A 21399-nucleotide genomic window follows, 5' to 3' on the forward strand; every position below is an offset into this window, starting at 1 on the left:
GAGAGTGTGCAACTTGCATGATTTCTTTAACCATATAAAGAAACAAATTATGCAAGTTGCACATCTTACTTGATTTATCAAAGTCAAGTTGCAGCGGCAGGCCGGCAGCTAGCTGTTAATATTCGAGTCCCTTCACGTTATTAGTATTTTATACCCAACATGCTCGCCCAATTCCACAACTGAAAATTTCTAGGTTGCACTTCACCTGATCCACTGTATGCAGAATATGCATCCATCTCAAAAACGGACTAACGTAACGTTTAGTCATTAATGTCAATTTTCAACTCAGTCGTCCAATATTCACAGTTCGAACTTAAAATTTTCCACTATTTTGAAGTTTTATGTCACATCATCAATTTGATTAACCGATTAGTCAAAAATATGTCTGAGTATACATATTTTAACATAACTTTAGATTTTCAAGTAAAAACGTTTAAACATTCAATTATCGAATTAGATTTGATCAACTCTTTCAGTCAACAATTAAAGCCGCTTTACCCTCTAAAAAATTTATATCCACCAAACGCAATTCCAATCAAAATACAAACTAACAATACAACCCAAGTCATATTGACCTACATTTTCTTTATTAGGCTATACATACCTTCATCTGTTGCTGCTAATGACGGTCAGAGGGATAATTACTCCTGAACTAGCTGCTACTTAAATATTTAACAATCTTAACATCTACTTAAATATTAAACAATCTTAATTTATAGATCTTAAATGTTAGACACTGTTGGGATCCTACAGTCTTTCACGTTGAACGCTCACCCGTATATATCGTGCCTGTTTGGTAGAGCGGTTGTGTTGATTTTCAACGTTAGCGGTTAAGCTGTGAAAAAAAAGTTTTGAGTTTAAAGCTATGAAATAAACTGTGAGGTGTTTGTGATGAGTATCCCACATCGAAAAAATAGGGCTACCAACTCTAGTTTATAAGGATCCAAGGCACCCTCACCTAGTAACCCGGTTTTCTGGGTTGTAGTTCTACCTTGAGCCTTATGGGCCGGTGTGGGTTTTCATCATTGGTGCTTTCATTGAGAGAGTCGCGTTTGCGGAGAGGGCTGCCGTTCGGGAAAGGGTTGCCATCTGAAGAGCGAGCGGAGCCGTCAGGTGAGCGTAGCCGCCGTGCACGTCGGCTGTCCAAAGGGGGATGGTTTGATGAGTATCCCACATCGAAAAAATAGGGCTACCAACTCTAGTTTATAAGGATCCAAGGCACCCTCACCTAATAAGCCGGTTTTCTGGGTTGTAGTTCTACCTTGGGCCTTATGGGCCGATGTGGGTTTTCATCAGTTTGGTAAAGCTTTTAACTGTTATTAGCGGTTAAGTTGGGTAAAATATATTTTGTATGTATTTTTTCATTGTAATTTTTTGGGTTCAATAAAAAATTAATTATAAATTAAATAAATAAATAATGATTATTAATTTATAAATATAATTTATTAAGTAAAAATTATATTTACTTTAGTTCAATATTTAAATAAATTTGTAATATAATATATACTGCATATATAAATGAAAGAAAAAATGTGAGGGCAATAGGAGCTGGTGATTTGAGAATTTTAAGTGTTTGGTGAAGCGATCCCGCTTAGTGGGACTGCTAATGCTACCGCTCCACGGACTACTTCACCAAACAAAGCATCATTATGAAATTAACTTGAACATATATATCCCCAAACAGTGTCACAAGATTTCAAGTTTCTTCAACCAACTAAAACAAAAATTGCATTATTTTATGCACAAGTGTTTCTTTAAAAATTAAAGCTTCGGCGGCATTGATGACCCAAGATTTTTTTTTTCCAAAGTGAAAAGAAAAGAGAGAATTAAATGGAACGCTAACATCATATATAGCAAGAGAACCAGCCGATCACGATCCTTCTAACAGGCAAACCAAATCAGGCCATCCCACAAAAAACGACATCGTTTCAGGTAGACGTTCGAATGCAGAGCAAAAAAAATACTAATTAAAAATAAAAATAAAAATGATGTAACAAATATTGAACGCGCGACTCATGACGACGATTTCGACCGTCTCGCCAAGTTCTCCGCGATCTGAGCCAGTGATTGGAGGTTGCACCGGACGATTGTATGCACAAACACGCACGTCTCCTCCTTAGTATTCCCCGGCGGAATATCCACCACGTACGATTCCACGACCACCGTGCCGTTACCGTTGGGGGCAGGATGTAGCGTCGTCACGGACCGATAATTTGCCAAACGGTGATCTCCTCCAACAACGCTAAAGCTGATGACGTGGCGCTCGTCATCGAGGATCTCGAGGCGTTCGGTGGAGTTTGCCGCAGGAAGTCCCGAAATAACATGTACCTCCCGGAGAGTGCCGACGTTTCCGTCGCCGTCAATAAGGTGGCAGCTCTTCAGGAAGTGCTTGTATGCCTGTGGATTATCGAAGCGGCGTACCACGGACCACACGGTGGACACAGGGGCTGCGATCTGCTGTACAAACGCGGAGCAGCACTGGTTCGGGCCCACCGCGTGAGCGTGGTATCGTGCCACGTTGTCAGGTACTGGTGTGGTGCATGTGAGAGGGAACCAGTGCTTCGAATTGGTTGTTGTGGTGGTGGGGATGGTGTTGTTGATCCTTTGAAGGAGGACAGAAGAAAATCTTGGAGGACTAAAGGGCATTTTTTTGTGTGTGTCGATGTGCAGGGTTCCGGTGATTGCTTTTTGTAGGTGTATGTATATATATATACAGAGGAAGAAATCGGTCTCTGTCACTGAAGGCGAAGGGTTTGTTTCTTCTTGCAGTGATTGATATTCTGCAAAGAAAGAGTGGGAGAAGGGGAATATGGAGGAGTGGGTTGGTTGGATTTTTTTTAAAGGAAATAGAAGGTCTAATACAAATATTAAAATATATGCATGTTGATGTTGGGGACTCTTACATGAAGTTACCAAGTTGTCCTTTTCACCCTCATTAGCTAGCAAAGTTGCAACAAAAATCACTCACTTAGAAATATCATGATTGAAAATTTTTAGTTGATCCGTCATAATATGTTCTAGACTAATTTTATTTTATTTTGACAGATTATGGTGATGAATTTTGGAGATTTTTTTTTCTCAATATCGTAACATATTTTGATTACTTTTATAAAAATAATCATGTTAACCAAATGACTTGTTTCAATATAAGAACAAATGAACAATCATGCATAAACTTTGCATCAAATTTTCATTTGATTTTGAACATGTCACGCAATTAAGACAATGGCATGGATGACAACCTAAATCAAGCCTTCAGAAGGTTTTTTGTTTTCCATAAATACAAAACACAATAATATTTTGATAGAAAATGAGCTCAAGTTAACGAGTTTAGCAAAAAGATAAGGGTCTATTAGTGATTTACAAGGGTCCTCAAGTCTGGCGCTTCGAAGTGGCAGCATCGTAAATATCGGGTAAAAGAAGGTCAAAATTCCTAAAAGTTCATTCAAAATTTCAAATGGACGAGCAACTTGCAGGGTAGTCGGTAATGCCCAAGGATAAGAAAAGCATTGACGACTGACCCAGCAACAGACTTCCGACTGCAAAATGCCAAATACAGAATTAATTATTAATTATTTAATTTAACCAAGTTGGGAAAAAAAAAATAACAATAAAAACTGGTCTAATCAATTCCTCTTCTTCGTACATAAATTTTTTTTTTAAAAAATGATATTCTGTGAAGCAACTAGCTGGAGGTGCGTTTACTCTTGCATGTCCGTCCAAAACCTAACCCGTGTTGGGATTAACGGGTTTCACCATATTTCTTTATTGCTTTATTTCTTGCTTTAACGTGATTCTTTTCTTCTTCATGTCTTGTCCTTCTAACCACAAAAGCCAAGCCAGTCAGTCCCCAACATTGGACCAATATCATTTTCTTTCTCGGTAAACAAATAACCCAAGTTGGCTTCCATATATATATATATATATATATATATATATATACAAGTTGCTCTCCCCTTTTTAGCACATGATTCATAGGCAACGGGACCCATATAACACCTGCAATTCTTGATCGAATATTAAGGCGTGATTTTGTTGCAATTTTAATTAGTTGATTCAGACTTTTAACAGTGCCATAACAGTTATAAAAACAATATTGATCATGGTTTGGTTTAATTTGCTTGGTTGGATCTTCAACCTTTGGAACTTTTGAGCCAACTAGTGTGATTTTCTGTTAGCCCACTTGACATTGTAAAGAATCAACTATATTGTGCTAATTAGTCAGTCTTGTGAGGAGACCAATTCAAAGCCGTTGTTGTGATTGGTATCAGCTGGTTGAAACTTTTTTTCCCCCTTTCTTTTTCATAATAATATCCACACGACAACGCATGGTTCATTGATTACGTACGCACATACACACAAGATAAAGAAAAAAAACTGTCTTGGGAGAAGGTACCTAGAAGCCGCTGAAAAGAAGTCATGCAGTTTGATGTTTTTATGCATAGTTGAATTTAAGAAATCAAATCACAGTTATGTACATATATATATGTACAAGTAGTTATTCGTGTTTACAATGCATCAAATACCTTGCATATGTAGGGGTAAGGAGTCTTGTATTCCCTCCAATTATGGTTCAAATCATACCAAATGCATGAGCTCACACATGAATTTAATCGGTATCCATCCAAAGGATAGTGACCGCAGGTCATCGTTAAAAAAAGAAGAAGAAGAATACATTGTATTTGGCAGCAAATCATAAACAGGTACCAGATGCACAATGAGCATATTATAATATATATAGAGAGAAATAATATTACACTACACTATAAAAGCTGGGCCTGCAGGCCCATCGCAATGGTTCTTGTGCATGATGTAGTAATGTGGTTGGCTTCAAGGGTTTCATGTACTGCTCCATACTTTCCTACAAATACTTTGCTCTGCAGACTACAGTTTGGACATGTAATAGTTTTGTTTGTTCTGTATAAAACTGAAATAATTGTCACCTCTGGTGCAAACATAGTAATGCATGCGTATCTAAATATTCATCAATATATATATAACTGAAAAGTGAAAACTACAAGCCTTATTGGATCAGTAGGACACACGTTCATGAAGCATTTGCTCAAGGAAAGGTTCAGCGGTCTACTGGTTGTCAACAGGGGGATTGGGTTTGTTCTTCAGAGCAACGAAGCCGGCCTCATCCTTCAGTATTTGGTACATAGCCAGGCCCATAATATAGGTGAATGGGCCTCCTAAGTCCAATGGATCAGTCAGTATTAGCGAACCCAAGCGTTGGATCATTGATGATTGTTGTTTCTCACCTCTCTAGTATCCATTTTCCAACCGGATCAACATTTGTCGGGTGAGAAATTCGTTCGCAGATAGGAACGAGCCCTTCTCTCTCTCTGTTTCTCTTTCTCCACCGTAGAAGGAAGAAGACTGGACTCGGTAGAGAGAATTCGGTGGTTCAATAGCATTTCTGGTAGAGGGAACGTTCAAAATAACCGTGTTGGTCGTCGAACTAGGCGATAGTCACGCAATGGATCAGATATTGAACAAGGTAGGCTCGTATTGGCTTGGCAAGAAGGCAAGCAAGGAGATCAACTCTGTAGGCGATGATCTCAATGTAAGCTTTCCTTTCTGTACTTTTTCTTGGTTTTTATGTGAGATTAAGTTCCTAATTGGTTGTTTATTTTCCTGATCTCGTCCGAAAGCCCTTTTAGGTAAGCCCTAATTAAGCTAGGTTTTTTGTTTTCTGTTTAATGAAATGCATTTTAACATTTGATTGTTATAGATTTATTCTGAGAAGCATGATGGAAGATGATGGACTATTATTGTAATTTGCGCAATTGTGGTTTATTTGGAAGCATATCGTAAGGAAATAATGACAGATACTCTGAGCAAATTCTAGTAGCCTAGAAAAATGTAAACCTGTTTTCTAGTATGGGACTGAGAAATCAGATGCTTCATTGTAGAATTTTGTTTCTTGGATGATCAAAATCATAGCTTTTCTATGACACTGAGTTGCATGTTGATGTTACAAGAAGAATTTGTGGCATTTCAATCATGGAATGTTGCTCATGAAAAGCCAGGTTTGGGTGTGAATTGTTGGAAAGATAAGCCCTAGGAAACTACACGAGGCATTAAATATGGAAAATTAAGCCAATTGTTCACGCATCTATGAACATTGGGTGCAATGGGTCTTATACAGTATGTTGACACCAGTTTTGACTTAATAGTTTAAACTGATGGTTTATGAGCCAATGCATTATATATCGACCTCTTACTTTACCCACTTTTCTGACATAATTTTTTGAATTCATGTTTACCTGATCATAGATGAAGATAAAAATTAAAAGCTAAATAAATATGTTATTGAATGCAAAAAAAACTCTTGCATTTTACGTTGCCCAGAATGTAAGAAGAAAATCATGTGATGCATTTTGAATTTTTATTGGGATAAGTGAATCATTGAATCACTGCTAAGAGTATGAAACTTCTGTAGTTTGGGTTTGCTTGATAGATATTCTTGTGCATCAGTAATCCATTCAAGTACATTGATGTTCTAGAGGTCTCCTACCGCCAACCGGTGTACAGTGCTACTTTTAGTTTGCTTACAAAACATGTTCAATTCTTAAAATTTCCCATTTTATCAGTCCTTGCAAAGCAGTATTGAAGGAGGAACTAAATGGTTCGTGAACAAAATCAAAGGTATGTCTTCTTATTCCCTTATCTTTCTTGTTGAATTTTCCCTGTTTTATTATTCTGCTATGTTATACTACTTAAAACAAAACAAATTGCTGGTATAAATTGTTGCTTTGCTTTTGAACACCATTCTTAGCTGATGCAATAGGTGCATTATGTCGAAGAGCGGTGTTTATGGTTGCCCCCTTGAATTTATTCTGAGACCTCTCTTAAACTATCCCATAGACTCCAATGAGAATTTAATGACAAATTTTTAGGAACTGATTTTTTGGGGGGAGTGGGGGGTTGGGGGGAAGGAGAGGATAGAGAGCGAAGATGGGAAGGGTTGGGATGCTTTACTTTTTTTTTATAATGCTACAGAACTGCAGTAGGCACTTGTAGCCTGATTAAGCTCTGATAGGGCATCTTCAACAAAGAAAAGGTAGTTGAATCAGTATTATAATATTTTGTGGGGCGTTCTATAATATTGACTGTATATGTACTGAAAATTGGCTTGATAAACACTTGTTAGCATTGAATCTTGAAGAGGTGCAGCATGGTAGCATTCCAATTTCAGTATGTTTATCCGTGCAAGTGAATGGCTTCAATGATATCAAATTTTGAATCCGTGTTCCTCTATCACGGTTTGAGAATTTCAAATATTCATATAATTGGCTCTGGCATTGATGAAATGAAATAATACCCCTTCTCACAGGAAAAATGCAAAAGCCATTGCCTGAGTTACTGAAGGAATATGGATTGGCTATAGGAATTTTCCCTCGTGATGCCACCAACTATGAGTTTAATGAAGAGACTGGAAAGATTACTGTATTTGTTCCCTCGGTCTGTGAAGTGGGATACAAGGACTCATCCGTCCTGCGTTTTGACACGACTGTAACTGGATATCTGGAGAAAGGGAAGCTAGCTGATGTAGAGGGTATGAAGACAAAGGTTATGATTTGGGTTAAGGTCTCTTGTATTACAGCGGATGGATCAAAGGTCCATTTCACAGCTGGGATGAAGAGAAGCAGGAGCAGAGAGGCTTATGAGGTCCTTAGAGATGGAGTAAGTGTAGAGAAGTTTTGAAGTGGCATGATTGCTTCAGAGACTTATCTTTATGAAATGTACTTGGTTGCACGGCTTTGGACCTGGCATATATATTGTGCAAGAACAATCTGCAGAATAAAATTTTATGTCTTCCCTGTGTTTGTCACTTTTGATTAAAGTGGGGCTGTTCGTCTTAACATTGATCTTCAACATTTTCGATTTTCCATGTTTGTCTTCAGCTTTTCATCGTAGAATAAATCTATTAAGAGTCTTCATGAGAGTGAATATTTTGGGATTAGAAAGTTGTAGATTGCTTCATTGTGATGAGCTTGAGGATCAGCCTCTAAGTAGGAGGATTTGCATTCCCGGGGAAGCACCTGGAGGTGAAGTATGTCCGAAGAGGGTTGCATAATTTTTTTGTTATGCAAGAGATTATTGGAATGGGGGAAAAAAATTCTATCATAATATCCAAAAATTGGATAACAGTCCAGCCCAGTAGTATCCAAATTGGAAAAAAAGTATGATGCACCAGCCGGGAATCGAACCCGGGTCTGTACCGTGGCAGGGTACTATTCTACCACTAGACCACTGGTGCTTGTTGTTGATGCTTTAATTAATTTGAACTACTAATTAAAAAGCTAGAGCGCCAAATCAATGGAAATTGGTGCTCTTTTTATATATGTAACTTCGAACTGGTAATTTTAGTCCACCACTCTTAGCAGCTATAAAGAACACTTATTTAACAGATGATTAGGGAAGCATCTTCAAACAAATCAAGAGCGTAATTCTCGACCTCTAATAAATATTGATCCACTAGTTTACGTTTTATATGTTAAATCTGATTAATAGGATATATGGCAAACAATACCAGCCTAAGATGATCAGGATGTGGTGCATGCATTATGTGTTCTTTTTTATTTTCTGGAGCTATATGTTGAATCACTTATCTTTTTTACATGTAATTCATCAATTCCCCATATGTTGAATCGATTCCTCCAAGTAACTAAACTAAACCAAGTTGTCTGCAGATGTAACAAATACGAAATTACTCAAATATCTGCTCTGTTGTTGTCATTGAGTTGCTGAAAGAAGTCTTTTGATGCTTCATAAGTAGACCAACAGATTGCTGCAGCAGGAGCATGAAATAGCATCCGAGGCATCCATCCCCTCATAAGCCCACGATAACCATCCTTCTTCACTATCGCTTCAATGACATTCCCGATCGATCCACTGGAAAATCTATCACAACCACACACACCCTGCATATCAAAAAACAGAGATCAGTAGGGAATGAACTGATTTTGCGTAATAGCTCTACGGACACGGAGGCATACCTGACACTGCAACTGAGTTTTCACAACATCGAGAGGAGTTGTCATGGCAGCAGCCAAAGCGCCAGCAGCAGCACCAGCGGTGGCATGAACCACTAAAGTCTCATCGCTCGCCCAATCCGTGGATACCTCCATCAACGCCTTCTTTGCTGCTTCATAAGTCGCGAAATGAACTGCCGTAAACGGCGCGTTCATCAGAACTGTAGTCCGATATGACGCGTAAAAAGCCCAAATCCCTTCCTCCATTAAAACCCTTTTCACACAATCCCCAACTCCCTTGTACGGACTGCTCTTCAGTTGGAGCCTCTGCTTCACCATATCCATCGGCGTAAGCACCGCGTCGCTCGCGACCATCGCGAAAACCCCAGCCGTCGCGTGCGCTACGGAATTGTTGGGATCCCCACGTGAAAACAACTGTTTGCAGATTTCATAAGTAGAGAAGTAAACAGCATGAGCGGGTCCGGCGCCGAGAAACATGGCGCCGATGCCGCCGTAAAGTCCGGAAGCGCCTTCCAGTTTCAAAATGGAGGAGAAAGCTTGACGGAGCGAGTGGGACCCACCGAGAGCCTGCATTCGAGTCTTGAGAGTGTCAACGGGGAACATAGCCATGTGTTCGACTGAGCCAGCGATGGAACCAGCAACCATGAACTGCCAGAACCGGAGGCCATCGTGGGTGTTGGTTGTTGTTAGTTGGGAGACCGAAATTTCAGAGTGTAAGTCGGAAGCACGATATTTTGGGGAGGCGTCTGCGGCCATGCCTGGTGGTGGTGTAAGTTGTGAGTACGTAATGGGGGTTTATAAGAGTGAACGAAGAGTGCGGATCGCTTTCGATCGAGGTGAATGGGGCGGGCTTTGTTCCCTAGTCAATTATTTTTATTAACGATTGTTTAGGGGAAAGATAATTGGATTAGAAAACCAGAGAGGGAGAGAGAGTACTGATCAAGTCGGATCAAGTGGAGTTGGAGATTCAAATACTGGGGCTTTGTAGAGATGGGCTTAATGCCGCTAAAACCATGCAGGAATTGAGCTTCAAATCGTATTATTAAAGAATAAAACTTTTCTTTCTATCTCAATCTTCTTTACATTTGATTATGAAATGAAAGAATTATATATATATATATATAATTTGTTGAAAGCACTTGTCAGGTAGAAACAATAAAGATTTCTTTTTCTATCTATTCATTCAAATACCTCATTCAAAAATTATTTTTGATCTAATCCATAGGAATCAATAGAAAAGATAAATTCCTTATGATACAACAAATTCGGCTCGATTATTCATAAGAGTGAATAGATTCGTCATCCCCTAATGTCTGGTTAAAGAGTATTATCAAGTACATGTAAATAATTAATCGTATATCATTGTCAATTGTGGATTTCAATTTCTACATGCATGAAAGCATGCAATAATATCCAGTATACGATGCCTTGGTGTGGGGCCATGGACGTGTGGTATCCACATGCCCTAGCTATGAAGCATCTATCTTAATAAAAGCAGCTTTTGAATGACAATGGGTACTTGGATGTCTTTTTGTGAGAAAGATATACAGGTTCCTCCCTCCTTGTGGATCTTCGTTTCCATTGGGCACATTAGACAAGCAGAAAGCCAATTAGAATATTAGATGCTCTTGGTCTTTGAAGCGGACTCGTTGAAACAAACAGTTCCCATGCGTGCGATGACGAATAAAAACCATGCATGTCTAACTTCCCTGATTTGCTGAATCCTGGTGAGTCATGGGTGGCTGGGTGCGTGTCAATGTATATAGTTCACTAGTTGTTAAAACTTTATTCCAAATCGAATTCATATAATCCAATTGAATGACATATAAGTAAAAGATTCATGCCCTTTCACACACCAAACATGTTTTTTGAGCTTAAGAACTAATGATGACGTCCAAAAAAGATCATAATTGTGCAGATGTTTGGCTTGAAGTGCAATAGTGCTTGGACTGAATTTTCAAACATGGGTCTTGCTTTTTATGTCTTATCCAGTGGGAAAACCAACGGTGAGTGCCAACTAACAAATCCAGATCCGGTTCATTCTCAGAATAGAGGTGGTGAGAACTCTCACAAGGGGCTGTCTGAAGAAAATATATGCAAGCATGCAGTTCAGACTTCAGATCAATACGGTTGCAAATGGGAAGTGAAGCGCGGCCCATTTAATCTCTGTGGGCGGTCCTGGCTGGTGTGCCTGGGCTGTGCAACGCAAAGGATGGTCCTACTCCTATATGCAAGCCACGCCTGCCTGTAGGGATGGTTTTGACTTTTAATGGACTTCCGATTCGCTGGGCCAAAATTAACTTGGGTTTTAAAATGGGCCCTTGGCCCAGTTGCTCTTGACTCCCTAACCTAACCATAGGCAAACAGTGAACTCTGATCGAGGAAATCACCAGGTTCTTCTGTTAGGCCATTATTGAACATGACTAGCCTCCACTGAGGACAAAGAAGATAAAGGTCCAGATTTCGCTTCGCTGGCATTATTTTGTGGTCGCATACTCGCATGTTCATGGAGTGGACAACACGGAACAAACAAAAACTAACTAGAAGTCTAGAATTACCAAAATGCCCATTTTCTGATGATTATCCTTACTTTTAAAGCGAGTACACATGTATTCTACACTCGAGCATTGAACATGGACTAGAAAAAGGACACCTTTATCGATTTTAAAGATGTCAACATGGATGGAATCTTTCATAATAACCCGCGTTCACACAGGATAGACCACGAGGTCGCCACACGCCTTCGCCACCTGTTTAAATCTACACTCTCAACGATGCCTTTAATCCAACGGTCCAAAATGAAGCTCATCCACTTTGGAACTCTCTCTATAGTCGAGTCCACCTTCTCTATATAAACTACACCGTTTTGAGTAATCATTCATCGGATATTCGGATTTCATCACAATTTCAATCAAATCCACTCTCAAATCTTGTTAATTTTCAATACCCATCTTTCTTTTTCTCCAGTAACGATGTTTCTGAGATCTGTTTCAGCATTTTCTCTCCCCACAAAGCAAGGGGAGAGCAGTTTTAGCTCCTCTGCTTTGTCCAACTGTTCTAAGTTGAGCCCTTCATCGATCTCCGCCTTGCCTTCTTTTTCATCGAGAAAGCAACAAAACGGTGTCGTAGTCTCTGCCGCTGGTGCGACCAACGAATTTCCGTTAACAGGGGTATTGTTTCAGCCATTTGAAGAGGTCAAGAAGGAGATTGTCAATGTCCCTGTTGCCCCTCATATCTCACTTGCTCGCCAGAGATATGCAGAGGATTGTGAAGCCGCAATTAATGAGCAGATCAAGTAAGTTTGATAAATTTTGATAGATCAGTACATCAAGTTTGATCATTTGATGTCTAAACCTGAAAACCACTCGGCTTGGCGATAGACTTGCTGGGATTTCGACCGAAGTTCCATTCTAAGTCGTAGCTATTTGCAAAGTGGTTTGTGCTGGGCATCGGCCCAACTATCCTGAGTTTTGCGTGTGCTTAACCCAGCCCGAGTTTGAGCCACAGGCGTGGCCTGGTGAATTGTTCTGAACTTATTTCATTTTCTTTGTTGAATTGATACCCAGTATATGTTTTATATTTTTTCCCCTATTATTCATGATCCTGAATGATTTTGTACGATTTTGTGGTGTTACAGTGTGGAATACAATGCGTCCTATGCATACCATGCAATGTTTGCCTATTTTGATAGGGACAACATAGCTCTAAGGGGCATGGCCAAGTAAGCACAGTAAAATACTTTGCCACCTCTCTCTCTAACTCGACAATCATTTCTTTTAATTGTGTGAATTGATGTGTGCTTTCACTGAAATCAGATTTTTCAAAGAGTCTAGCGAAGAAGAAAGAGAACATGCTGAAAAGCTCATGAAATATCAGGTGCTTATAACCAAACTCTTTGGCCGGCCTTGTCAATTCCTTGTCAGAAAGATAACAAAATTTGTATGTCTGGTCTTTGAATTGGATTTGTATTATTCTGACTATTTCAATTGTAACCAGAACATACGAGGAGGACGTGTGAAACTACACTCTATACTGCTGCCCCCTTCAGAATTTGATCATGCAGAGAAGGGAGATGCATTGTATGGTAAGTTTCTTCAAGTCTTGCTTGCAGACAATTTATGGAGATTAGCACTATATATCTCATCTCACTCTTTATATTTGGGGTTCAGCTATGGAGTTAGCATTGTCGTTGGAGAAGATTGTGAATGTGAAACTTCTGAACTTGCACAGTGTAAGGCATCTCTACCATTACAGTCGTGTTTGAGTTTGTTTCATTTAATGGAGAATTTATGATTGGTTGTTGTGGGTTTACAACCAATTTTGTCTTTGATCAAAAATAGGTAGCGGACCATAACAAGGATCCTCAATTGACGGAATTCATTGAGAGTGAGTTCTTAACTGAGCAGGTAACGGCTGGTTCTGTTGTTAATCTTTTACTGCTTTGATCTGGTTTTTGGCAAATTAAGATATCATGTTGAATCAGACAAACTGCATAACATGAATGATGTCCAGTAACATGTCGCCAGCGTGGTGCGGCAGGCTGTTCTAGTGGCTTGAGGTTTACTTACGCCCACACAGCTGTCCTTTGGCACGCGGGTTGAGTGGTTATTCGGTTTAAAAAAAGTCGTGTAATCTGTGTTTGTTTACTGCGTGTGATAGGGGTTCTAGATGAGTAAATTAGATTAAATACCTGTTTTGACTAATTCAAAATCCTTGACAGGTTGAAGCTATCAAGAAGCTATCTGAATACGTTACTCAACTGAGAATGGTTGGAAAAGGACACGGTATGGATCACATTTTGAAGTCAATTTTTGTACAAAGACATCTCTGATTTCTTTTTTATTTTAGACTTATAATAAAATTACTTTGTGGGTTTGCAGGAGTATGGCACTTTGATCAGATGCTCCTCCATGAGGATGATGGTGCTCTTGCTTGAAGTCTTCCCTTTCAGTATGGCCTGTTCCTATTGTAGCCACTAGGATAGAATTTGCTCACTGAATAATGGCGCACCACTAATGTCTGTCAATGGGAAGAGGAACGTAGATGGATGGGCATGGGCTTTTGCAGTAGTAGCTTCATGTTCAATTAGCTATATATGATTTCGGGGTTTTGTATGCTTATGTTGTGTGTATTTAACTTTGTTCATATTTTTATGTTCAAGGATCTTGCTTAATCCAAATTTATGATTCAATAACGGAGACTGTCAAAACAGAGATTTCTGAGCAAAACTTTTCTATCGTATTTACTTACATGGCGATCAAAAAACCATACTTGTATTGAAGAATTCAAGTTGGCCTGAAGCAGAATCTCCATTTAGTCATCCTCCTCCTGCTTCTTTTGGTGGTGGTGTTGTCAGCATATGCAGGAGATGAAGAGTGAATGATCTCCCACATCACTTGTATATCTGCATATTCTCCACAAGATTTCATGTCCTTGTAAAGACCTTTAAGCCCATTTCTATCCCCTGCCACACCATGAAAAGGGACATTAAGAGACAATACATAAAAAACTGAAAGAATGCATGGAGTGAGTCTGGATATGTGCAGTATCCTAACCTTTGTTTCTGCGTCGAATGTGTGAAGTCATGACCTTTAAAACTGGATTCTTTGTAGGGAAGTGAAACCATCGCTTGAAGCAGAGCCCGTTCCTCCACCTCTCCATCTTCACATAACTCCTGTCCTTCCTTCCTTCCTTCCAATATATATATACACACATACTCTCATTCAGTTCTGACTAGAGTAATAAAAAAATGAATACAAGCAAAAGAACAAATGCATCCGACATGAGTAAACCAACATCTTTGAAGACATTGGAGCCTTTGGATGCTGATAATTAAAAGAGACTTTTATAAGTTGTATCTTTGTCCTTGATGAATGGTGATTAAGAAAGCAATGTGTCTTTGGAGTTTGCATAATTCAGTTTTCTCTTTGATTAAAGATTCTCTATAAAGAAATGTGGGAATGGGGCCCTTGGTCAAACGGTTCCTTGGCGTTTGTTGGAGTGCATTAGTGGTCTCTTCCTGTATAAGATAAACATGATTGGAATATGCTTCTAGTGTTCATTGGGTTCTCTTTGTATGTACTATCTAGTAGTTTTAGCTGAACTCTGCAGCCATTTCTGGTAATCACGCCTCTTAAACTGCTCTTCCACTATATGTTACCCACTATTGATTCTCTCACCCAAACTCGTTCGTTTCTATGTTGTGTGGTAGAGAACAGAGAATGAGTCATTCTTGTGGTACCACCATAACCATAACCATGGTGTTTTCAGAATAACATTGTTTATGTAGCCGAATTGATCGCTATTAAGCAATTGGAGAATGTTAAATTAGGATTTAGGGTTGCTCGACGTTGTTCCTGACTCAGGCCAGTGAGCCAAGCCTGGAATTCTGAGCAATGGGCCGGGTTTTATTGGGCCTGGTTTAGTTTGAGTTCGTCTATTGAGGCAATTCCGGTCCATTCTACTTTCTACGCTGTTCCTGAATCAGACCAGTGGCAGTGACTGACTGACTGTGAGCCAAGCTTGGAATGCTGAGCAATGGGCCGGGTCATATTAGGCCTGGTCTGTTTTGAGCTGAACTATTGAGGCATTCCGGCCCATTGTACGTTCACAAGCCTTATTACTGACCCAATACAGTCCCGGTCCTCCCGGGTTCATCTCTCCTTGGGCTTCTAATTTTACGGAAATGCATAAAGTGTTGAAATGATGTTGTTCATAAATCATGTTTCCCAAAACCTTAAAACCTCGGTTAATGATTAACCAGAGTGAGGGTTCACTCGTCACCCGATAAAAGGTGAAAGTTAAAACGATTTCAAGCTACTTTCTTCTGGTAATTATCATCCTGTATGGTGTATATGGGCTCACCAAAAGGCATCATTAACTATGCAAGAGCATGCACTTTCATGCCCCATACACAGAGTCCAGTCAGTTAGTCAGCGCAAGAGGTGTGGGTGGGTGGGCAGGCATCTTTCTACTTTCTTTGTATAAATTGGACACAACAGAGGAATTTTTAAAGCGAAATGGGTTCCCGTCCTCTGCTCTTCTTCTTCTTCTTCTTGGTTTTCACATTAGTGTGCTGTCGTATCGAATCCCAGAATGTCGATCTGTCTGTGTATTATGAGACTCTGTGTCCGTACTGTGCGGATTTCATAGTGAATGATCTAGTGAAGGTGTTCGACAAAGGACTCATCTCCATCGTCAATCTCAGGTTGGTCCCGTGGGGCAACGCCTTCATTAATTCCGATGGCTCCTTCGCTTGCCAGGTTTTTCATTTCCAATCCCTGAATAATCCTTCTTGTTCGTTCCTTTCTTCTACATCTCACTATGTTCTTCTCGGAATTAACTCTGATAAGACTAGAATTGTTGTGCAAGATAAAATATTCTATGCTTTGCTTTCATTTGCCTGCTCATCAATAAAAGCTAAATTCCATCTTTTCACTTTAGTGATGGGCGATGAGGCATTCTGGGCCGTTTGATGTAAGTCACAGGAAAGAGTGGGCCATTGTCATAAAGAGGCCTGATAGAGCGACAGGTCATGAGCCTCTGGGTCCTGCTCCTGATGGACGTTGTTCCATCTCTTTTGGTTGAGCCACTGCAGTTTCGACAGAAACTCTCAATCACAGCTTTTGAAAACACTAACCAAATGGTCCCCGACATGGGGTTTTGATTTTTCACAATTGCAGAAAAGGATAACGAAATCTGGTTTTACCAAACGAACCCTTAATAGGAACTCTTGTATGGCATGAAGGTGTACTGAGTTGAATTCTCTTCTCTTCATTATTCAGGTTATAATTCTGTTGTTTTGTACAATGTGGTTGCAGCATGGGCCGGACGAGTGCATGTTGAATGAAATTGATGCTTGCACCATTGACAACTACCCTGATGTGGTAAGCCTTTTATCAGACAGGTTTTCTGCTGCATTACTATGCCTACTGTAAATTCATAATTTGCAATACAATCCAAGTTCATTCCTCTATGACAACTTGATGCAGAACCGACATTTTAGATTTATTCACTGTGTGGAGCGTTTGACCTTGGAGAACAAGCTCAATGAGTGGGGTAATTGTTTTGACACAAGCGGGTTGGGCAAGGAACCCATTGATTGCTACAGAATGGGATATGGACAAGTGGTTGGTTTCACTTTCATCTGCTTACTATAAGTTTTTTCTTATTCAGCATTATAGATTCCAACAATGGCTCTCTGAAAATTGCAGCTTGAACAGAAATATGCTGCTGAAACAGGGCAACTCAATCCACCCCACAAGTTTGTACCATGGGTGGTTGTCAACAATCAACCAATTCAAGATGTTAGTCCATATTCTTTGACATGCTGAATCCTATATGCTTCTAATTCTTGCATTTCTTGATTGGACAATTTTGTTTTTGGTCGGCACAGGACTACAAAAACTTTGTGAGCCATGTATGCGAGGCTTACAAAGGCACACTAACACCAGAGGCTTGCAGATCACTATCCCTAACTAGCGATTCACTGGCGAAGGCATATTCCAGTAGTCCCGTTTGCTATCCAGGTGAAAGAAAGAACTTGACATCATCAACACCGTGAAAATTAAGTATCAATATCAACCCATGTCTGTAGGGATAATTGAATCTTCAATTTGACTAATATTAGACTCTATTGGCTTGTCTTGTCTAAGAATTGTATAAAATGCATTATGTGACGAAAAATATTGAATACCAAGAAAGTAATAGAGCTGTTGTATGTCCAAGTTTAATGCCAGCCTCCGCTGATCCAAAATCCATGTTCTGACTATGAAAGATTCTATTTCATCAAGTCAGTTCAACCACCCAGATCTCACATTACTAATAGGTCAGTCAAGTACAGGAAATGGTCCTGTGCTGCCAGAAAATTTATTGATATCACACAAGACTGCATATAGCTTAAAAAGCTTGTTTTTGACATGCAAAAGAACAAGGAATTAAAAACAGATTTAACCTTGTTCTTGTGAAATATTAGCAATAATAACTTTGAAAGGCCTCAGGAATCAGCAATCCTCATAATATATAAAAGCAACATCAAGATACGATAACTTGTGAGTCAATTTTGAGCACACAAAACAATCTTTATAGGATACAACTTTGGAAAGAGGCATCAGGAGATATGGCATGACATGCTGTAAATCAGAATATATATGCACCGGATGGAACCACCATGATTTATATGCTTCTCCAACTAGTTTCTCACTTTCTGTCATACATAGTTTACTTATATAGAAGACAAACATTGGATTGAAACTTCTAAGCTAGAGGCCTAGACCATTTGTGCTGTATTTACAGATCTACCAGTATAAATAAATTGTTATATCCAGTTCAGTTTACGGTTGATTAGCCTCTACAATATTCGTTGGCAGAAAAGCTTTATCTGATGAGATGGAACACAATTGCCAAGGAAAAGTTTGAAACATAATAAAAAAGAAAAGGGTACATAATAAAAAAGAAAATGGTAAAACCTGACTTGTGAACAGCTGCGTATGCATACAAGGAATGCAAATACACAAGATAAACAGGCCTACCCTTCTGCAAAGAAAATGAGAAATTCTCCATCCATACATAAGCCAGAAGGATACTTAATCATACACAAATAGCCAGCACCCTGGAATTACGACGACCAGTCTTAAACAGCTAGTCCATCACATAAAATAAATTCATACAACATAAATAAACTGCCAACAAATATAAAATTAGACAAGGTGACCACAAAATTATACAAGATATGGCGTAATACATCCAACAAATGACTAGACTCTCAGCGTCAAATACAGGACAACATACATGTTGAATGCACATCATATGAACATAAAAACATGCAAAACTATTGTAAATTTATCACCTTCCAGATTGTCTGACATGTATCAAAGCCACTCATCTTTGTCGGATCGAATTCAAACTTCTCAACCACCCTTTTATCCCTATCCACTATATCTGGAGTTAATCATAAGGAAAGTCAATATGCTACAGTATTAACAGCCAGACAAGATAAACAAGATTATGTATTAGGATAAATATGAGGACATTGTCACAAGGAAAGGATACGGCCTGAGATTTTGGAGTCATCATTCAAGTTTGGGATGGTATTTGTGACTGAAGCATACATAGAAAGCTTCCTCCTGCAAAAATCAACAAAAAGAAATGTTAGAGCACTAGATGCAGGCAACTTGATAATCACTTGCTCACACAAACACATGGAAGAAGAAGTGACTCGAGACTGTTCAAACTGGCGATTAATATAAATGTAAACACAAACAGCATATTTATGTACTTTATTATTTGCTAAAATAAATTCTCCAATGCTTTACGCTTTGCTACATTCCCCATTTACTACACACACAAAGATATGCTTGCACCTAAAAGACAGAATATAATGCTAACTGAAAGATACAGTTCTTAGTCCAACAATCAAGATTCTGTCCATGTACTTACTGCGCCCTCAGTTCATCCTGCTCGAGTTTCTTTATATTTTGCTTTCGTTCTTCAAAAGAGACCCTTTGATGCTCTAGATCATTAATCTCATTGGAGATAACTGTGTTGATGTAAATGAAAGATAAAATGACCGATCAATCCATTGATGTGAAACGAAAGGCATACAATTAACATTGATATATGTTCTGTTTGAAAGGAGCATCAATATATGCTTATCTGAGCTCTTCCATAAGCTCTCGTTCTTTCTGGAGCTCTTCTTCTAACTCTTTTTGGAGAAGATCAAAATCAGAATCTGCAGCAACTTCAGATTTTGCTTTTTCGGTTTTTTCCTTGCATGCATCGATCTTTCTCTGATAATCTGCTAAATAAAAAATATTTATATCAGGTGCATTAAACATCGGCAAATACTCGGCTTATGCATCGATCATTAATCTTGAAGATTTCCCGAAGAACTTCATTCAAATCCCTATGTATCACAAGGATTGCCTATCATATACAGAAGATAGAAGATGACTTTAAATGTTATAAAAAGTACTAAATTTAAAAAATGCAGTTCTGAAAACAGAAGGAACAGCCTAGATTATGGTGCAAAAACTGTTATACGTGATACATACTTGCGATGCTTCAACCAACTCAATCACAATATTTGCTAATTTGATTTCAAAATTAACAGTTAATCATGTAACCCCTAGGTCTTTAATAACAAGTACTAGGATGCATCCTTTTTTATTCTCATCTTTACTTGACAAACACACATTGCAGATGGAAGAAAACACACCTTCAATAGAGCTCTGGATTTCATTGAAATCAGCAAAGAAAGAGGACTGAAGTGACTTAGATTGTTCCAGACACTGTGTCAAGGTTTTCATGTCCCTCTCGTCCTTCAACACAGCCACGAGATCATCGCTGTATGAGATCAACTTGTCCACATCAATCTTCCGAGAGAGATCCCCCATTGTTTTAGAGAGAGGTTCCACTGAAAAGATCTTGATTTAGCGAAATCGTCAAGATTTAGTCTCACTCTAGAATGGACATAGATGAAGAAGATTGGGTGAAAAACAACCTACAAACTTCATGCGCACATTCATCACTTTGATAATGAATAAAAAACAAACGTCATGACGATAATGAAATACCTCAAATATATGGCAAAAGCAGAATCAACCAATTCCGAACCAGAAAATAGTAATCCGTGTTACTGTTGATATTATCGTGGACAAAACAGTAATCCGTATCCCTTCAACAACTACGCACTGAGTACAGTAGGAATTGAGCAAAGATCTGGACACAAAAGCATTGACAGAAAGAAATTTCTTAAAACCGGCACAGATGAGAGATGAAGTAGCTAAAAATCCTTAATATCCCTCAAAAAACACAATACGTAATAATAACTAAGCCCTAGATCGTAGAAATCGCATCCCTGGATCCCCACAGGCAAGAATCGAATCGCAACAATTCCATTGATGGAACATAGACAAACCCTAACACATTAAACCCTCGCAGAACACACCAATAACCTGGATATACACAGAAATCGAAAATCAAGAACTCAAAATACAGTTAAGGAGTAGAAATTACCTAACATTGGTAAACCTAACAACGAGTGATGCCTCTCGCGTTCTCTGATTGCTTAAGCGGAAGCGAATCAAAACTATGCAGGAATTAGAATCGGAACTGTGAGTCTGTGACGCGTGAATGAGTGATATAATTTCGAAAGCTTAAAAGCGGGAGGAGCGCCACATTTGTGTTAATTTCAGAATGGGCAACGGGCAGCCGGGCGGGGCTGTCATGTTGCCCGGACCACAGTTTTAATGTATTTTATTATACTTAATGTTCTTGATTGTAAGTCAGACTTGTCGATATGTCCGAGTGGTTAAGGAGACAGACTCGAAATCTGTTGGGCTAGTCCTGCGCAGGTTCGAATCCTGCTGTCGACGAACTTCGTCTTTTTTCATTGGAC

At 39.1% G+C, this 21399-nt stretch overlaps 7 protein-coding genes and 2 non-coding genes across 10 annotated transcripts; 4 read left to right on the forward strand and 5 right to left on the reverse strand.

Moving 5' to 3' along the window:
* Positions 1–1689: 1689 nt before the first annotated feature.
* LOC119993059 (abscisic acid receptor PYL4-like) lies at positions 1690–2836 on the reverse strand. Its single transcript, XM_038839971.1, has one exon. The coding sequence runs from the start codon at positions 2644–2646 to the stop codon at positions 2014–2016; it is 633 nt and encodes a 210-aa protein (XP_038695899.1). The 5' UTR covers positions 2647–2836; the 3' UTR covers positions 1690–2013.
* A 2436-nt stretch (positions 2837–5272) lies between these two features.
* On the forward strand, positions 5273–7897 carry LOC119993065 (uncharacterized protein At5g01610-like). Its single transcript, XM_038839979.1, has 3 exons — positions 5273–5566; positions 6597–6651; positions 7340–7897. The coding sequence occupies exons 1-3, from the start codon at positions 5480–5482 to the stop codon at positions 7708–7710; spliced, it is 513 nt and encodes a 170-aa protein (XP_038695907.1). The 5' UTR covers positions 5273–5479; the 3' UTR covers positions 7711–7897.
* A 298-nt stretch (positions 7898–8195) lies between these two features.
* Positions 8196–8266, reverse strand: TRNAG-GCC. Its single transcript has one exon. It is a non-coding gene; the product is annotated as a tRNA-Gly (tRNA).
* Positions 8267–8434: 168 nt separating this feature from the next.
* On the reverse strand, positions 8435–9939 carry LOC119989519 (mitoferrin-like). The gene is made up of 2 exons (XM_038835107.1): positions 9006–9939; positions 8435–8930 (listed from the first exon to the last, which is right to left on the reverse strand). The coding sequence occupies exons 1-2, from the start codon at positions 9756–9758 to the stop codon at positions 8721–8723; spliced, it is 963 nt and encodes a 320-aa protein (XP_038691035.1). The 5' UTR covers positions 9759–9939; the 3' UTR covers positions 8435–8720.
* Positions 9940–11871: 1932 nt separating this feature from the next.
* LOC119986301 (ferritin-4, chloroplastic-like) lies at positions 11872–14196 on the forward strand. The gene is made up of 8 exons (XM_038830882.1): positions 11872–12297; positions 12640–12723; positions 12818–12878; positions 12999–13086; positions 13172–13233; positions 13343–13408; positions 13723–13786; positions 13883–14196. Exons 1-8 carry the CDS (start codon positions 11975–11977, stop codon positions 13936–13938), a joined length of 804 nt encoding a protein of 267 aa, XP_038686810.1. The 5' UTR covers positions 11872–11974; the 3' UTR covers positions 13939–14196.
* On the reverse strand, positions 13838–15362 carry LOC119986310. The gene is made up of 2 exons (XM_038830894.1): positions 14558–15362; positions 13838–14466 (listed from the first exon to the last, which is right to left on the reverse strand). Exons 1-2 carry the CDS (start codon positions 14715–14717, stop codon positions 14288–14290), a joined length of 339 nt encoding a protein of 112 aa, XP_038686822.1. The 5' UTR covers positions 14718–15362; the 3' UTR covers positions 13838–14287.
* A 546-nt stretch (positions 15363–15908) lies between these two features.
* Positions 15909–17643, forward strand: LOC119995351 (gamma-interferon-responsive lysosomal thiol protein-like). Its single transcript, XM_038841825.1, has 5 exons — positions 15909–16264; positions 16823–16888; positions 16994–17131; positions 17216–17308; positions 17398–17643. Exons 1-5 carry the CDS (start codon positions 16022–16024, stop codon positions 17563–17565), a joined length of 708 nt encoding a protein of 235 aa, XP_038697753.1. The 5' UTR covers positions 15909–16021; the 3' UTR covers positions 17566–17643.
* Positions 17644–18548: 905 nt separating this feature from the next.
* Positions 18549–21161, reverse strand: LOC119995151 (kinetochore protein SPC24 homolog). Of its 2 annotated transcripts, none has more exons than XM_038841555.1 (7): positions 21018–21161; positions 20576–20720; positions 20218–20425; positions 19656–19797; positions 19440–19541; positions 19053–19126; positions 18549–18941 (listed from the first exon to the last, which is right to left on the reverse strand). In XM_038841555.1, exons 3-7 carry the CDS (start codon positions 20393–20395, stop codon positions 18832–18834), a joined length of 606 nt encoding a protein of 201 aa, XP_038697483.1. In that variant the 5' UTR covers positions 20396–20425; positions 20576–20720; positions 21018–21161; the 3' UTR covers positions 18549–18831. The 2 variants fall into 2 exon arrangements, with proteins under 2 accessions (XP_038697483.1, XP_038697482.1); XM_038841554.1 differs by having other exon boundaries at positions 20218–20461.
* Positions 21162–21294: 133 nt separating this feature from the next.
* TRNAS-CGA lies at positions 21295–21376 on the forward strand. The gene has a single exon. It is a non-coding gene; the product is annotated as a tRNA-Ser (tRNA).
* The last annotated feature ends 23 nt before the right edge of the window (positions 21377–21399 follow it).

The sequence above is a fragment of the Tripterygium wilfordii genome, chromosome 3, assembly GCF_013401445.1.
Source record: "Tripterygium wilfordii isolate XIE 37 chromosome 3, ASM1340144v1, whole genome shotgun sequence".
Taxonomy (NCBI): Eukaryota; Viridiplantae; Streptophyta; class Magnoliopsida; order Celastrales; family Celastraceae; genus Tripterygium; species Tripterygium wilfordii.

What these genes read in the sequence shown, in the direction of transcription:
- LOC119995151 (XM_038841555.1), bottom strand. Translation starts at nt 20,395, where the DNA reads ATGGGGGATCTCTCTCGGAAGATTGATGTGGACAAGTTGATCTCATAC. An exon ending in GAGCTTATGGAAGAGCTCAG is followed by an intron (nt 19,542 to 19,655) that starts ATAAGCATATAT and finishes TTACATCAACAC; the next exon opens with AGTTATCTCCAATGAGATTA. An exon ending in CAGGATGAACTGAGGGCGCA is followed by an intron (nt 19,127 to 19,439) that starts GTAAGTACATGG and finishes TGATTTTTGCAG; the next exon opens with GAGGAAGCTTTCTATGTATG.
- LOC119986301 (XM_038830882.1), top strand. Translation starts at nt 11,975, where the DNA reads ATGTTTCTGAGATCTGTTTCAGCATTTTCTCTCCCCACAAAGCAAGGG. An exon ending in AAAAGCTCATGAAATATCAG is followed by an intron (nt 12,879 to 12,998) that starts GTGCTTATAACC and finishes AATTGTAACCAG; the next exon opens with AACATACGAGGAGGACGTGT. An exon ending in GTGAGTTCTTAACTGAGCAG is followed by an intron (nt 13,409 to 13,722) that starts GTAACGGCTGGT and finishes AATCCTTGACAG; the next exon opens with GTTGAAGCTATCAAGAAGCT.
- LOC119986310 (XM_038830894.1), bottom strand. Translation starts at nt 14,717, where the DNA reads ATGTGTGTATATATATATTGGAAGGAAGGAAGGAAGGACAGGAGTTAT. An exon ending in CATTCGACGCAGAAACAAAG is followed by an intron (nt 14,467 to 14,557) that starts GTTAGGATACTG and finishes ATGGTGTGGCAG; the next exon opens with GGGATAGAAATGGGCTTAAA.
- LOC119993059 (XM_038839971.1), bottom strand. Translation starts at nt 2,646, where the DNA reads ATGCCCTTTAGTCCTCCAAGATTTTCTTCTGTCCTCCTTCAAAGGATC.
- LOC119993065 (XM_038839979.1), top strand. Translation starts at nt 5,480, where the DNA reads ATGGATCAGATATTGAACAAGGTAGGCTCGTATTGGCTTGGCAAGAAG. An exon ending in CTGTAGGCGATGATCTCAAT is followed by an intron (nt 5,567 to 6,596) that starts GTAAGCTTTCCT and finishes CCATTTTATCAG; the next exon opens with TCCTTGCAAAGCAGTATTGA. An exon ending in GTTCGTGAACAAAATCAAAG is followed by an intron (nt 6,652 to 7,339) that starts GTATGTCTTCTT and finishes CCCTTCTCACAG; the next exon opens with GAAAAATGCAAAAGCCATTG.
- LOC119995351 (XM_038841825.1), top strand. Translation starts at nt 16,022, where the DNA reads ATGGGTTCCCGTCCTCTGCTCTTCTTCTTCTTCTTCTTGGTTTTCACA. An exon ending in ATGGCTCCTTCGCTTGCCAG is followed by an intron (nt 16,265 to 16,822) that starts GTTTTTCATTTC and finishes ATGTGGTTGCAG; the next exon opens with CATGGGCCGGACGAGTGCAT. An exon ending in TTGACAACTACCCTGATGTG is followed by an intron (nt 16,889 to 16,993) that starts GTAAGCCTTTTA and finishes AACTTGATGCAG; the next exon opens with AACCGACATTTTAGATTTAT.
- LOC119989519 (XM_038835107.1), bottom strand. Translation starts at nt 9,758, where the DNA reads ATGGCCGCAGACGCCTCCCCAAAATATCGTGCTTCCGACTTACACTCT. An exon ending in AAACTCAGTTGCAGTGTCAG is followed by an intron (nt 8,931 to 9,005) that starts GTATGCCTCCGT and finishes TTTGATATGCAG; the next exon opens with GGTGTGTGTGGTTGTGATAG.